We start from the raw sequence: 16,642 nt of genomic DNA, 5'->3' as shown, positions 1-16,642 counted from the left end.
CTCCAAAGAAATATCAAAATAAAAAGAAGAAAGCTTTTCTGGACAAAAAAAAGAAAAAGAAAAGTGAATGTAGTTTATAATGTAATTTAAGGGTAAATATCACATAAATCACATTTGTTTAGAGCATACGAAACAAATGGGGATTTGTTTTATATACTTTGTTATATATATATATATATATATATATATATATATATATATATATATATATATATATATATATATATATATATATTCTTTCCCTATTCACTTGTTGTGTCTCCCACATGCCTGATAAACATGATTTAAGCCACTAATGGACATGCATGAAATCAATGTATGACATTTTGGAACAGAAAGTCATACTCTGATTTGAAAACCCCCCAAAAAATGTTTGATAACATTTTCCTGAGATGTTGATTTATGACAAACAATTTTAAGTTGTCACATTTCAATGATAATTAAAAAATATAAACATATTTCCAGTGCTAAATTTGATCATTCAATCAATGTCAGTCGTTTTTAAAGAACAAGGAGAGGGAGTTTTCATGGTGAAAACTTCAAACATTTGGTATTTCTGAAAAGCCACTGAGAAAAGTCCGCTACTGAGGTCAAAAGTCTATGCTTAGGTCGATGATATTTGTGTGCGCACACAAAGGACCATTTATGTTGTGTTGTGGCTTGTTTCCTTTGTGTTGTTAACTTATGTTTGCTATTTAAATTTTGTTGTGTTGTTGTGCACTAGGGCCACAGATAAGGTAGAATGATCTTCATACAAATACTTTTATTGGGGATTAACAAATTAGCCTGTGTAAGAATAGCCCAAATAGTAGGCATTGGGCAAAGAAACAATCTAGAACACAGGCAAGCTGTACAAAAAGAAAAGAAAAAGAGTGTGTCAGTGCTGACCTCTGGTGGTGAACAAGAGGGACTGCAGTAGAAAGTGAAGATAAAGAGAAACTCGTCAGGCTTCCAGTGGTTTGGTTGTTGTGGTGGTAAATGAAAATAATCGTAAAGCATATGGTTTGATAGGAGTTATTTGCAACAGGCAGGTCTAGCACTAGTTTATGAACTTGTCCTGAATGTGCTGTGACAGGAATGGGAATACCGTCCGTGCACAATTATTATGCAAATGGATATTCTGATCATATTTCTTTCAAGAACATTTGACCAATTCCAAACCACATTAGTCTTAACTACTCTTACTTTTATATATAAATGGTATATTTATAAATGACATATAATTGTTAATTAGGGATTAAAGTGAAAAACACCCTTTATTCAGATGTGCAGCAGGTTTACTTTTACAGGTAAAATGGGCCATAAAAGGGATTTAACTCGCACTGAAAACTCAAAAATTATTACATTTTCATGAGAAGGATGGAATATAGAAATTTCAAAAATGATTTTTTGCCTCATTGGGGCAGCAGGGCCACACATACACAAACACACACACAGATTATAACTGCAAAATATTAAGGTGAAGAATTAGGTTTGAAATTTTGCTAAGGTAACGGATCCTGAAACGGGTCCGGGTAGGAGATGGACTTACTGCCAGATTCTGGAAGATAAAGTCTTCAAACAGAGGTACAAGAGGATGTGGTACTGGTCCTTTAAGAGCCACTCTCAACCTATCGGTCTATAAAGCTTTTACAAATATATGTAATATATTCCTGTAGCTCAAACAGTAGAGCGTTGGCGCTAGCAACGCCAAGGTCATGGATTCGATTCCCAGGGAAAGCAAGAATTGACAAAATGTAAAATGTGTACCTTGAATGCAATGTAAGTCGCTTTGGATAAAAGCGTCTGCCAAATGTAAATGTAAATATATGATCAGAATATCAACTTGCATAATAGTGCATGCACTTTTAGTTTCAGTGATGGAGGGAGATTCTGTCATTCTACTGATGTTACTGAAGTAAAAAGTGATGATCTGATACTGTGGATATTGTTTAGTTAATATATCTTCCCAAATGATGTGGTATTTGTGCCTTTATTGCTGTTCTAAACTAGGAGGACACCAGTTTGTACTCTATTTTTTTGGAAAGTAAATCTAAAAAAGTCCATAATAACATCATCTCATGACCCATTATGTCAGGGAAAATTGTATTTGAGGGTAATGAGACTGTTGTTCAACAACTATATTGTATCAGTGAGGGACTGATGCTGATGTTCATGTGCTCTCCTTTCCTGATTCATTTTAGTAGATCTGATGTCATAAACCAGCACAGCAACAGTAGCCACGCCCACCAGAGCAGAGATGACCAATCGGATCACAGCTTCAGTGAAACCACAACACTGGACAGAGTCTAAATTAAAACAAGAAAACATTGTGCACATTGTGCTTTTCAATAAGTGTTGACTATTGCACAGACATTAAAGTAAAGGCAATGATGTACTTGTTCATCATAAATATGGCAACACCTCACTTACCTTCACATGTGTGACAGAGTCGACTGATATCCAGATGTGTGGTCTGGTTTCTGATGGGATTGTTGAGCACACAGCTGTAAGTGTTGTTATCCTGATATTCCACCTCCAGAGGTAGAGAGAGACTGATGCTGAGATCAGACACACTGATGCTGGACAATACACTGATTCCTTTGTACCAGGAGAGAGTCACATCACTCACATTCAACACTGAACACACCAGTGAACATCTGGAAACTGATGATGATGATGATGATGAACACTGTGAAGAATCACTGGTTATGACAGGAATGGGCAGATCAGCTGGAAAAATGAAGGGAAGATTGATAAAAGTTCACATTGTTGTTTCAGATGAATTATAATGCAGATAACATTAAAGGCACAATATGTAAGACAATATGTAAGATTTTTAGATTATATATTTTGTTGACATATGTCATTATCCCAAATGTTTCCGACATTGTTTAAATCCTGAGAAATTTCCAGTTTTACTTTATAGAAACCCTCTATGTGCCCTCAATAGCCGCGTTTCCACTGTCGGGGCTTGATCGGGGCTTACTCGGGGCCAGCGGCCAGGATTTCTGGCCCGTCGAATACCTTGGGCCAGAGCGGGCCAGAGCGGGCTAGAGGAGTGGTTACGAACAGAGGCGGAGTTCACCTGAGTCGGGAGACGGCAGCGCCGGATGATTCTGTCAGCATTAAAGACTTTTAAAATAATTTAACTCGCGTTCATGTTTGAATGCCTTGTGTTTGTGATGCAAAAGACTATGCGCGCTAATCATTACCATAGTAAACATAGTAAACGCTTGAAGATACGCATAGTAAAAAAAAACATACGCTTGAAGAAATCAGACCAATCATAAAGGCTATCACAATCATGTTTTTATTTTATCTGCCAGTAGCCTACGTCTCGTCTCATTATACCGGACTATCATAAAATAAAGCAACTTTTTTTTCGGGAGCTTCCTCTGTTTCTCTGACGGAAAATATCTGTATGGGAGTCGAGAGAGTGCTAAAGCTCCTCAGGTCGTATTTTTGGTGGCATATAGGCTATTTGTAGAAATTATCATTCTTTCTAAATGTGATGTAAATATGTCCTGTAACTACCAGATAAACAGTAACAGACGCGACTGAAGAAGTAAGTGTGTCCTCTTTCTTTTGTGAAATAGACCTAACGGTAATTTATTTCTGAGTGACTAATGTGCAATTTTGACATAAATTAATTCATTATGATCAATGTATCACTTTTTATTGTAAACCTGTGGTAAAACATCGATGCTTGGGTTTAAATATTCAAGTAAACAACAAAAATGCCAGCAAACGGCCGCTTTTATCATGTTTGTTTCCAACGCTGTTTCCAGTGATTTCTGATTAGTTTTCTGATAAAACTTCCATTTGTTGGTGAATGGGTTAGTGTGACGTTGTTCCAGAGAGGCGTGTTACGGGCGTGTTTTAGTGAAGCGCTGTGGAGCCTCTGGCACGACAGTGGAAACGCAGGCCTGGTGCTATTAGCCCGAGGCTATCAGCCCGGCACGGCCCGTTTAAAGCCCTGGCCCGGCCCTGGCCCGACAGTGGAAACGCGGCTAATGTGCACTTCTGGCAAGCCTACAATCCCGCGAGCTCCGCTGCAAGCTTCTACCCAACAATCAAAGCGACGTTACATCACGAAAGTGTAGACTTGGAGGAAGATTGTCACAGTACTGAAGTAAAGTTGGTCACTCCTTCCTGGTTCATGCCAGTGGCTTTAACCGTTGGTCGCTCACATTCGTCATGTTTGTAGTTTTTTTAACACTTTTTATTCATGTTTGTAGTTCTGAATTGAATCCTCCTCCAAAGCGCATTGGGTTGTGGGCAATATTAACCGTTATAGTGAGCACGGATCCACGCTTTGAAAAGAGACCGGAAATAGTAGACCATCCAGGGTCTTTTGACATACTCTTTTCAACATACTATGCTTTGGGACACACTTCTTTTAATCTCACATACTATTTAGGATGGATAGTATGGACACTGGGATAGAGGGTAGGACACAGCCTACTGTTTGAGAAGCACCCATAATCACATTCCTACGACTTAATATGTCATGGCCACGACAAAACTAGGTGAACTGAACATGTCAATATACACTATATTGGCAAAAGTTTTGGGATGTCTGCCTTTACATGCACATGAACTTTAATGACATCCCATTCTTAATCCGTAGGGTTTAATATGGAATTAATAATATGAAATTGTCCAAAATGTCTTGGTATCCTGAAGCATTTAGAGTTCCTTTCACTGGAACTAAGGGGCCAAACCCAACCCCTAAAAAACAGCCCCACACCATAATCCCCCCTCCACCAAACTTTACACTTGGCACAATGCAGTCAGGCAAGTCCCGTTCTCCTGGGAACCGCCAAACCCAGACTCGTCCATCAGATTGCCAGACAGAGAAGCGTGATTTGTCTCTCCAGAGAACACATCTCCACTGCTCTAGAGTCCAGTGGCGGCGTTCTTTACACCACTGCATCACTCTTTACATTGCACTTGGTGATGTAAGGCTTGGACGCAGCTGCTCGACCATGGAAACCCATTCCATGAAGCTCTCTATGCACTGTTCTTGAGCTAATCTGAAGGCCACACGAAGTTTGGAGTTCTGTATTGACTCTGCAGAAAGTTGTCCACTTCTGTGCACTGTGCGCCTCAGCATGTGCTGACCCCGCTCTGTGATTTTACGTGGCCTACCACTTAGGCTGAGTTGCTGTTGTTCCCAATTGCTTCCACTTAGTTATAACACCACTAAAAGTTGACCGTGGAATATTTAGTTGTGAGGAAATTTCATGAATGGACTTATTGCACATTAAAACCTATCACAGTACCACGCTTAAATTCACTGAGCTCCTGAGAGCAACTCATTCTTTCACAAATGTTTGTAGAAGCAGTCTGCATGCTACTTGCTATTAATACAATTAAACTACCATGATTTCAACTAGCAGGTATTTGCTGTTACGGCTGCTCAGTGCTCTAGTAGTAACCTGCTATTTTTTTGTCAAATTGTTGGCTCTGCTTACTTTTGCTTTAATCATTGTATTAAAACAGCAGTTATTCGTTTTAATTAAAGATATGTAACACAGTGAGCTTAAAATAAATAATCTTCATGCTATGAGACTCACCTGGATAATGGCTAACTTGTGGGGTTGTCTGAAGGACAGGTGTTGAAACAGGTGCTTTATACCAAAAAGAAAACAAACAAAAAGAAGATGAAGGAACCACCAAAGTGTGAAACCACATTGAACATTGACGAGTGAGTGAACAAACTGCATCACATTTCCAGAATGGTTCCCCTCTGAAAGATAAATAAAACAAAAAATGTAATAGAGGAGGTATATTTCACTTACCAGATACAGTAACTGTGAATGTTTTGTGTGAAACCCCTCGTTGGCTGAGAACGGTTAGTTTATAAAGTCCAGAGTTTGTGGTTGTGATGTTCTTTACGGTGAGAGATCCCGTTTGACTGCCAAGCTGCATTTTGTCTTTGAATCTCGCGCTTTGGTCATATATAGTGATGACCTGATCATTAATGTCAGCAATACGAGACTCTGAAGGTCCAAAAAACCACAACATACGATCATATCTAAGTATTTCAGTAACACCAGAGTTCAGAGTGATAGAATCTCCCTCCATCACTGATACTGAAATCATTTCATCTGTCTGAGCATCTGGAACACATTCAAATGAGGTTGTTGGTTAGAAACAGCAGTTAAAATGAATTGTTTAATTGTCTTTCAAAAGAACCTCAAAGGAAGTGTTCAGCAACAGGATATAGTTTCATTTTGTTTCCACTTAGCTCCTCTGTGTGCCATTTATAAATAAATAATCAATGATCAGTTTACGCTTCATGTTCACAGGTATTTCCTCTTTTACCGCAACAATACTGATGATTTAGTGTTAGCAGAGTGACTTTCATCAGGATAACTAATTAGTGGTGCTTTTCAAAGCAACACTATTGTTATCCTCCATACTTATTATTATTCTTATTATTATTATTATTCTGGACAAAAGTTTGGCGCGTAACTCGTCCCGCACCGTTTGTCACAGACCCATGAATGAGGTGTCAAATCGACCAGCGTATTGAGGAGAGGTGTGCTATGACTTTTATAAGCGATCAGGGGTACGGTGTTCGCCCCAGGGGCGAAAAAGCGGCCGAAAAATCCCATAGACTTAACATTGCGACGAACTTTGATGACTCGTAGCTCTGAGTGAGGATTTCGCAGAAACGTGTGATTTGCCACATTTGAAGAGGCTGACAGGCTCTGTAAGAACATACCTCACAATGGGGTAAAAGTTGCACCCCTGGGGGGCAGGAGCTGCCCAAAGTTTCCCATTGACTTACTATGGTGTAGGACGGCCCATGAAATGGGCCGTCCTACACCATAGCATGTGTTTTTCCTACTATGGTAAATTACATAAGGTTTTTGTATTGAACGTAGCTCTGGATCACAGTGTCATATAGACAAGGGGGCGGGCTCATTTTACTCAGACGACCAATCAGTCTCTCAGGATCATTGTGAAGCTATCAAGCCACGCCCTAGCAACCATTTAGAGCACCTTAGCAACAAGTTCCATAGACTTCCATTGAAAGAGATCAAAGGGATATCTCTGGACTGAATTGTCATAGAAACATGAGGGTGGTCTCATTTGACTCGGGGCAGCAAACAGCCAATCATGAATCACCTCAACACTTCCTAGCCCATCCCTAGCAACCATTGTCGAGCACCTTAGCAACAAAAATCCAAAGAGGGATATCTTCCATTCTGAATGTCACAGAGGCATGGGAGTTGGTTTATATCATTCATACTGACAAGCAGCCTTTGGAGTTTCATGACTAGCAGCTGCCAAGCCACTCCCTAGCAACCAAATAGAGTACCCTAGAAACCAAAATCCAGAGAGGGATATCTTCCATTCTGTATGTCACAGAGGCATGGGAGTTGGTTTATATCATTCATACTGACAAGCAGCCTTTGGACTTTCATGTTTGGCAGCTGCCAAGCCACACCCTAGCAACCAAACAGAGTACCCTAGCAACCAAAATCCAAAGAAGGATATCTTCCATTCTGAATGTCACAGAGGCATGGGAGTTGGTTTATATCATTCATAGTGACAAGAAGCCTTTGCAGTTTAATCATTGGCAGTTGTCAAGCAACTCCATAGCAACCAAACAGAGTACCCTAGCAACCAAAATCCAAAGAGGGATATCTTCCATTCTGAATGTCACAGAGGCATGGGAGTTGGTTTATATAATTAATACTGACAAGCAGCCTTTGGAATTTCATGATTGGCAGCTGCTAAGCCACTCCCTAGCAACCAAACCGAGTACCCTAGCAACCAAAATCCAAAGAGGGATATCTTCCGTTCTGAATGTCACAGAGGCATGGGAGTTGGTTTATATCATTCATAGTGGCAAGAAGCCTTTGGAGTTTCATCATTGGCAGCTGCCTAGCAACTCCATAGCAACCAAACAGAGTACCCTAGCAACCAAAATCCAAAGAGGGATATCTTCCATTCTGAATGTCACAGAGGCATGGGAGTTGGTTTGTATCATTCATACTGACAAGAAGCCTTTGGAGTTTCATCATTGGCAGCTGCCTAGCAACTCCATAGCAACCAAACAGAGTACCCTAGCAACCAAAATCAAAAGAGGGATATCTTCCATTCTGAATGTCACCGAGGCATGGGAGTTGGTTTATATCATTCATAGTGACAAGAAGCCTTTGCAGTTTCATCATTGGCAGCTGCCAAGCAACTCCATAGCAACCAAACAGAGTACCCTAGCAACCAAAGTCCAAAGAGGAATATCTTCCATTCTGAATGTCACAGAGGCATGGGAGTTGGTTTATATCATTCATACTGACAAGCAGCCTTTGGAGTTTCATGATTGGCAGCTGCCAAACCACTCCCTAGCAACCAAACAGAGTACCCTAGCAACCGTTTATCAAGACCCATGTCTTTTCATCAGAACATCGTATAGAGATGGGGTTTGGCTCTTTTGTTTCGTTTGGGAAACAGTCTGTAAAATATCACCACGGTTACTGTGTATTCACACCATAGCAACCGTTTAGAGCCACCTAGCAACCATATTGAAACATATAGAAGCCATATTTCAGCTCCACAACATCGTACAGACATGGTTGTTGGCTCGTATGCAATCATGTACAACACCCTAGCAACCGAGTGGTGAGTTTTGCCACTGCAAGCACCACTTCACATTTTCTTCAGGAAATGTACATTCTAGTGTTGTGATTACTATTCACATAGACAAAACTTTGGCGCGTAACTCGCCCCACACCGTTTGTCACAGACCCCTGAATGAGGTGTCAAATCGACCGGTTTATTGAGGAGAGGTGTGCTATGACTTTTATAAGCGATCGGGTGTACGATGTTCGTCTGGTGGGCGAAAAATTAGCCGAAAAATGTCCCATAGACTTAACATAGGCACAAAATTTGCTAAATCATATCTTTGGCTCAGAAGGTCATAGAGGCTTGGGGTTGGGCTCTTTTGATTCATCCTATCAAGCAGCCAATAAGCAGTGACATAACAACTTCATGGCCACGCCCTAGCAACCAGTTACAGGCCCCTAGCAACCACTGAACAACATTTACAAGCCATATCTCAGCATCAAAACATTGTAAAAACACAGAGTTGGGCATTTTTTGACCCAGACCTGCAAATACTCTTTAAATATTACTCCATAAACTGTATAAACAAACCTTAGCAACCATTTGGCGTACCCTAGCAACCGTACAAACACATGAATGAGCTATATCTCAGCACCAGAACATAGTATAGACATTGGGGTGTGCTTGTTTGTTTCGGTTGGGAAACCACTGTTGGGTTAACTGTGTAACCACACCTTAGCAACCGTTTAAAGCTACCTAGCAACCATATTGCAACAAACAGAAGCCATAGTTCAGCTCCACAACATCGTACAGACATGGTTGTTGGCTCGTATGCAATCATGTATAACACCGTAGCGAATGTTGCCACTGCAAGCACCACTTCACATTTTCTTCAGGAAATGTACATTCTAGTGATAAATGTAATCTTAAATAACTCACCATGGACACAGATGAAAAACAAGATGACAGTCCACATGGGCATTGTATAAGACTGACTAGTATCACTTTAGTTGAGTCTCTGTAAAGTTTAGTAGATAAGGAAGAGCAGGTTCAGCCAATGACTCTCATTACTGCAATCGTCCAGTGGGTGTTACTTTCTCAGTCCTGTGGTTTTGTGGTGTTATGTTGGTGATACACTCACTGCACATCTGTAGACACAACTGATTTTTTATTGAATTTTCTGTGCTGAAAACAAGTCACATCAAGCTAATACACGCTTATTGATATTTGAAAGCATGTTCAAATTATCCCTAATATTTATTAGAATAAAATCTCCAGAGCTCTCTGAGAAGTTTTGCAGGAACAGATTATGTGTGGGCATATGCACGACAGAACTGAAAAAAAAAAAAAAAAAAAGACAAGGGAAAAAAAGCCCTGAATGAGAGTGGCTGTTAAAGGTCTTTCTGTGCTTGAGAGAGTGTTAGGCATCGCCCACTGCTGTGGTTTAGACACTTTCCTGCTTCCTTTCTACATGTGACACAGACACATTTTTCCATCAAACAATTGTCATAGTTCTCTTACTTTTGTCACAATAATAATCCACGGATTACTAAGGATCGGACAGTTTCATGTATGCATGTCTCCTACCTAACCTTTTTCATTTAAAGTAGATTTAGTCGATTTATTTAGATTTAGTAAAAGTGCATTTTAGCATATTATGAGGTAAGTAACTCCATAGTGATCCCCTGGAGTAACCTAGTATTATGCAAGAAAATCCCACCAGTACCAGACTTGATATGAAAGTTTAAGCATTGGTCAATTTTGGCATTATTCATCCATTTAAATAGCCTAGAAATCTAGACGCACCCTAGCGGCAGCAAAATGTATTTTGCAGCCAGGGCAGTAGCAATTATGCACAGCTGCACTACTTCCTGAACTTCAGCCAGCTCTGTCTGCCATTATTGGACAAACTGATTAATCCAGGTGTGTCTGATTATTGTTACTGAGGTCAGGCACACCTGGATTAATCAGTTTGTCCAATAATGGCAGACAGGAAACTTAGGGTGCTTCTCAATTCTTATTTGTGCATCCTCGTTTCCTCTCCTCGCTTCCTTTCCTCGCGTCTCAGCTCCGCCCCCTGTAGGATGCGAGGGAAGGCTGCAAGGAAAAGACGCGAGGACGGAGGGATCGAATGAAAGCTTTTTTTATACATTGGAATCCTTGATCACTCGAGCGTCACTTCATCGCGTCATCAGCAGCGCTCAGAGGATCTGCCCTCATGTTGTTGAAATTTGTTTATTTAAGAAATTCATAATAAATAATAATAAAGAAAGATACCCTGTTGAAATATGTGAGGTGTGTGGTTTATATAAACTGCAAAAGTAAAGTATAAATCAAAATGATTGTGACCGATGTGAAGGGGGAGGAGAATTTATACGTGCGTCACGTTTTAGTCGATACAACTCTTCCGCATAGGATACACCTGTGTATCCTCGCTCATGACTCCTCTGGAAGCCTCCTCACTCCTCGATCCTCGACTCCTCGCGGTGCAATTAGAGAATTGAGATGTCCTTCAAGATGGCTGTGCTCGATTGGTTTCCGGGTCATAGGCAAGCGGGAAGGAAGTCGACCGGAAGTTGAAGCCGGCCGCGTGCCACCATCTTGTAGCAGAACTTCACCTGCTGTTAGCATCCCATTGACTCCCATTCATTTTGGCGTCACTTTGACAGCGAATAACTTTACATCTGAGGCGTTTGAAGACTCCATTTGTCCATTATTTATTTCTAAAGAAACACGACAATGTATAAAATGCTCCATTACCTTGTAGCTTACGTTATGGCCCCGTAAAAACAGTTTTTGTAAAAGTAGGCTAACGATTGCGTCATAACCACACGACTCTCTGTCGCACAGTAGAGAGATTACCGTATTGACGGGAGGAGAAGCTCGCGGGCAATCGGGGGGACGTGGAGGCAAAATGACAAAATAATTAATCAGAATACCTAGCAAAAGTTTCTCCTGCTCCTAGCTCATGAACACCTCCTACTCACGATCTCCGTCTCTGCAAGATTCGGAAGGGAATGATTCAGATTTCTCATGCCACAGCCACTAGAAGACAGACGGGTTGCTCACGTCACATCTACGTCGTCAAGCTCAGTTTGAGTCTGCGCGTCAGGAACGGAAGTCCTAAAAAATCGCTGAAAATGGGCTTCACTTGCCTCAATTGAGTTCCAATGAGATGACTCTGTCCATTTCTTATACTGTCTATGGTCATAGGATGGAGGACGGAGGAGAGAGGAGACGAGGAGGGATATTGAGAAGCACCCAAAGAGCTGGCTGAAGTTCAGGAAGTAGTGGAGCTGTGCATAAGCTTAACATATGACGACAGAGTTGCGACGGTTACCTGCTGCTACTTGAAAACAAAGAATGACGGCTGCAGAATCAGTTTAGCTGGGCAGTTCTCTTTCGCGCTTGAACGAACAATAACATACGCCAAAATGTCCGTTTTGTCGAGTATCCTCATAACAGAAAAGTAGTCTTAAATTAGTTACATAAAGTCTTAAATGAACAAGAGTAAATGAGAAAATGAGACGCGTGAGAGGCTGCCAGCAGGCAGATTTTAAAGTGACAGCAGCCACTAATTCTGTAGTCAGTAAAGTTAACCAAAGAACAAAGGGAACAGAGAAAATCACTAACTGCTCTTGACTAAAGAACACTTGCAGCTGTAATAAGGATTAATCTAATTTAATTGATAATTTATGCAGTGCGGACTGTTTGATAACCTAATTCAATTTCTGTATATTTCATACCTGTTAGACAGGAAGGGCACATGTAAATATTACATTTATTTTTGGGTTTATATGTGAGGATAGTTTTAAGTTCACTTATATTAAAAGTTGTTATAATTTTCAAAAGTAAAAAATCATTTTCATGGAGACATCAGTAGCTACAGTGATACTGGCCTTCATTCATAAAAAAAAAAAAAAAGCCATTTTTTTACGTCTTTATGTTGTTTCTATATTACAGTGGAAATTGAGTCTCACATTATTTACATTTTATTTGCACACAAAACATTAATGGTGAACATTTTTGACTTTATAAAATGATTCTCTCAAGTCTTGGCAATTGGCCCCTATTAAACAATAAAGAAAGTAAGACATATTTTTCTTATACATAGTTTAGTAGCCTACTATATTCTTTTTGACAGAATTTATCATTATAATCAACTTAATTATTTCCTGGATTTTGTATCACCATAGTCCCTAAAGCCTAAAGGTATGTAAATGCAGGAAATGTGATTAAAATTGTGAAAAATATTGGCATGCCATTGCCAGGCTACCATTTAAATATAATTGTAAAGATTTGATGTATAACTTAAAGTGTATTTGCTGCCCTCTATTGGCTACATGGGGTAACAGGATTGTAATAAAAATGTATGTCTTTGAGCATAATACATAACAATGGCATGATATTGTCAAGTTTTTTGGTTTTCAAAATTGTTTAGCATTTTGAGACAATTCCAACTGCTTTGAGTTTTACTGCCCTCCTAATGGAGAACATTGATTATTTTAAGATAAAAAAAAGAAGTTGTGAGTAAATTGAGTGACTGAGACACTTGTCTTGAATGTTTTTCCAGGTGTGTTTGCTGCCGAGGCGGATGGAGTGGAGCCAGTATCAGCGACTGAGGGACAATCTATCCCTCTAGCCACTGGTGTTACTTTAAAACACTCCACGGATCTAATACTGTGGGAGAAATTTGGACCTAATAACTGTTCGGCTACAGTTCAGTTGCTGCACCCCATTATGTATTACGGTATATGTAATGAAACATTCAAGGACCGACTGCAGTTTGACCTTCAGACTGGATCTCTCACCATCATGAACATCAGAGCCACAGACTCTGGACTTTATCGACTGAAGGTCATTGTCAGCAGCACCACAAATAAGGCTTTCAATGTTTCCGTTAATGGTGAGTAGAGAATTTCAATATATTCATATTAGGCCAATGATTATTCAAAAGGTTGACGAGACACATTCAGACTCATTAATATGCTTCATTTTTTAAAACCATGTAGCCTAAGTTTAGTTTGCAGCCACTATATGTCGCTTGATATTAGAGGGAGGAGAAGTTTTTATTGCAAATATAGCAATTCATTGGACAGAAATTTGAGCCCCTTATTGCAACAATCAATATTTATAGGCTGATATTCCCAGAACAGAAAGATTCTACATTTTTAAATGCATAATAAAATTCATTCAGTAAATAAAGGGATAGTTCACTCAAACAATGTAAATTCTGTCATCATTTACTGACCCCAATGTCGTTCCAAACCTGTATGACTTTCTTTCTTATGTGGAATATGTACATTGTATGGATAAAAAAATGTAATAGGCTATGTCTTCTTTTATGTTCCACAGAACAAAAGTCATACAGGTGTGGAACGACATAAGGCAGAGTAAATGATGACAGAATTAGCATTTTGTTGTGATCCAAAATGCCACAAAACTCTATTTTGACTATTAATTGGGTCTTAATTTCTATTGAATGAAGTTTATATGAAATAAAGGCCTACATATGATCATAATAATATATGTATCCATCTATCTAGCCGTTACTGCACCAGGTCATCCCATATGGCCAATATATGTTGCCGTCCTGGTTCTGGCTGCACTCACAGTAGGGATATTACTGTTCTGTTGTTGGAGGAAGAGAAGAGGAGATCAAGCAGGCAAGTATTACCTATGACTAATAGGGTAAAAGAAAAATAACTTTTTTCCCCCTACAAAAATCATGTAAAAAAATGTTGAAATATTTTCCTAATTGTCAGTATTGTTGTATTACAAAAAATTTTTTTTATGCGGTGGTATTTAAAATAATGATTTTTTTCTTCTTTTATTATTAAAACTGGTCCAGTTCCTGCCAGAGTTGGAATCAAGTGGATTTCTTTCAAACTGAAGTTTTTGGAAGAATCAAATGTATGTATAAATTTTATTTAAACTTCTTTTCCATTGTGGGGCACTTGCAATGTTTTTATAATTGTATACACTTATCTTTTCCCATTTGCCACTCTTCCTTTTTCATTAGCAAACAGCCCCTCAGCAACAACACCAAGAAGTCTGATGATCAAACCTGTCAACACGGTCAGAACCTTTTTCCCGGAGTCTCCCATATTTCACACCCATCTCCCGCAACCCTCCCGTTCTGTATTTTCATCTTGGGGAACTTGCGTAATTTGTATGACCCAAACCTTGTCATACGAATAATCACATCAATATACTGTACTACTAGGTTGTACAGTTGCCAGATTTTGTATGAGACACCCTACTCACACAATCAACACATCATACAAATCTCAACCCATATGTGACCTCAGTCTGGCAACCTACACTACAACCCATTTGCGCTGTTGACGTCTGCGCAGGACGTGAGAAGTGGAATCAAGCATCACTGGTACAAATGGGAGGAGAAGACTCAGGTGGTGAACATTCCGGCGTAATATAGTATACACAGTATATGGTGAAGGGTGTGGATTGGAATCCACTGCTGCTTCAATGAATAATGAGTGATTATAATCAAGGTATTAATCAATATTTGTCCTTCTAAATTTCAAATGAGTTGAATTTGATCTCTCGAGATTTTACTTTGTTATAGAAGTTACCAGTGTGATCACTGAAATGTTCTTTTCATGTATTCTTTAATGTCTGTATTTGATATTTGAATGCAGTAACATTGCTTGCCTATTTATCCCGGCTTCCAGAAATGAAATGAGGAAATGTTTTGTGTTTGAGAAAGGTCTTCAACACGTTAAAACACATAGGGGTCATTGAAGCCTATAGTTTAAGGGACCGTTTAAAGCCTTACTTTACATTTAGACTAAAGTTTCCTATTCTTGAGAGAAAGAACTTGTTATCTTGATGTTTTGAGATGAGACTCCTGTTTATAGTTAGATCCTGGCCAAATCCAACCTTGGAAAAGATGTGTGTGTGTGTGTTAGTCTTCTTGCTTACAGGTTAAAGGGATACTCCACTTTAAAAAGAAAATGCTGTCATCATATACTCACCCTCATGTTGTTTCAATCCTTTATTAGTTTCTTTCTTCTGCTGAACAGAAAGGAAGATATTTAGAAGAATGTCAGTAACCAGACAGTTTCTGGTCTCATTGACTTCCATAGTATATATTTTTTCCTACTATGGAAGTCAGTGAGACCAGAAACTGTCTGGTTACTGATATTCTTCTAAATATCTTCCTTTCTGTTCAGCAGAAGAAAGAAATTCATACAGGTTTGAAACAACATGAGGGTGAGTATATAATGACAGAATTTTCATTTTAAAGTGGAGTATCCCTTTAAGGAACCACTGGCATTATTGGAGATTGACGGAGTTGTTCGGGACATGCTGGCACCCAGCAACCCAAATATGCAACCTGAAACTTCAGGGTCCGAGTGTCAGCTGCATAATCTCTGGAGATATGCTTCTGTCTATCTGTATATGTGTTGAAAATTACTGTGTTTATCAATTTCTTAGCCAATGAGAATCATTCAAACTGTAAGCAATGACGTAGCTGAGACCTTGGAAATGGTATAACTGCTGTGATCTTTGTAACTCTAAGCGGGGCGGCCTACGAACTCCTGTGTGAGTCTTGAAGCTGACTTCTGCTGATGAAACTGCAAACTATCTTCAGTAAAACTTTTCTTACATTTTTTATAATTCTGACTCTGGGTCTTCTTTCAAACAGCTGTCCTTGGGTCCTCAACTGTTAACCCCTAACAATGGGGAAGGGGGATCTTATTGTAAAGAAGATAGTATTGTATCCCTTGCACTAAGATATACTGAATAACGCCAAACAAAAAGCTTTCTTGAACTCATGAAGTGCATTAGCTTGCCCATACTGTCACGTTGGTTTGGACTCTATATGTTTTGTATCCACATGCCTTCATCACTCATCTGTTGTCATGGACACTAAGTCCTCCTTTATAATGATGTAAAGGATGTTAAATGCTGCACTCTACAGCACACAGAGAGTAAGGACAGCAGTGTGTCCTATTAGATAAAACTGATTTCAGATCATTTCCACAACACACACAAAGTCATGTTTAAAAAAACAGAATTCAGCAAATAGGATGGCAAATGGTGTGATTAG

At 39.4% G+C, this 16,642-nt stretch overlaps 2 protein-coding genes across 2 annotated transcripts in view; one reads left to right on the top strand and one right to left on the bottom strand.

Annotated features, from left to right (window-relative positions):
* LOC309474978 (uncharacterized protein) overlaps positions 1-16,642 on the top strand; it is a 187,677-nt gene that overhangs the window by 54,614 nt on the left and 116,421 nt on the right. The gene's annotated exons all lie outside the window — the stretch shown is intronic.
* Positions 228-10,342, bottom strand: LOC309475649 (uncharacterized protein). Its single transcript, XM_082138548.1, has 5 exons — positions 9,505-10,342; positions 5,787-6,107; positions 5,562-5,615; positions 2,413-2,712; positions 228-2,288 (listed from the first exon to the last, which is right to left on the bottom strand). Exons 1-5 carry the CDS (start codon positions 9,545-9,547, stop codon positions 2,119-2,121), a joined length of 888 nt encoding a protein of 295 aa, XP_081994674.1. The 5' UTR covers positions 9,548-10,342; the 3' UTR covers positions 228-2,118.

Source organism: Leuciscus leuciscus (genome assembly GCF_965113295.1).
Source record: "Leuciscus leuciscus genome assembly, chromosome: 15".
In the NCBI taxonomy this organism is placed as follows: domain Eukaryota; kingdom Metazoa; phylum Chordata; class Actinopteri; order Cypriniformes; family Leuciscidae; genus Leuciscus; species Leuciscus leuciscus.
Note: the sequence above shows the minus strand (reverse complement) of the source record. Positions and strands in the feature narration are given on the sequence as shown.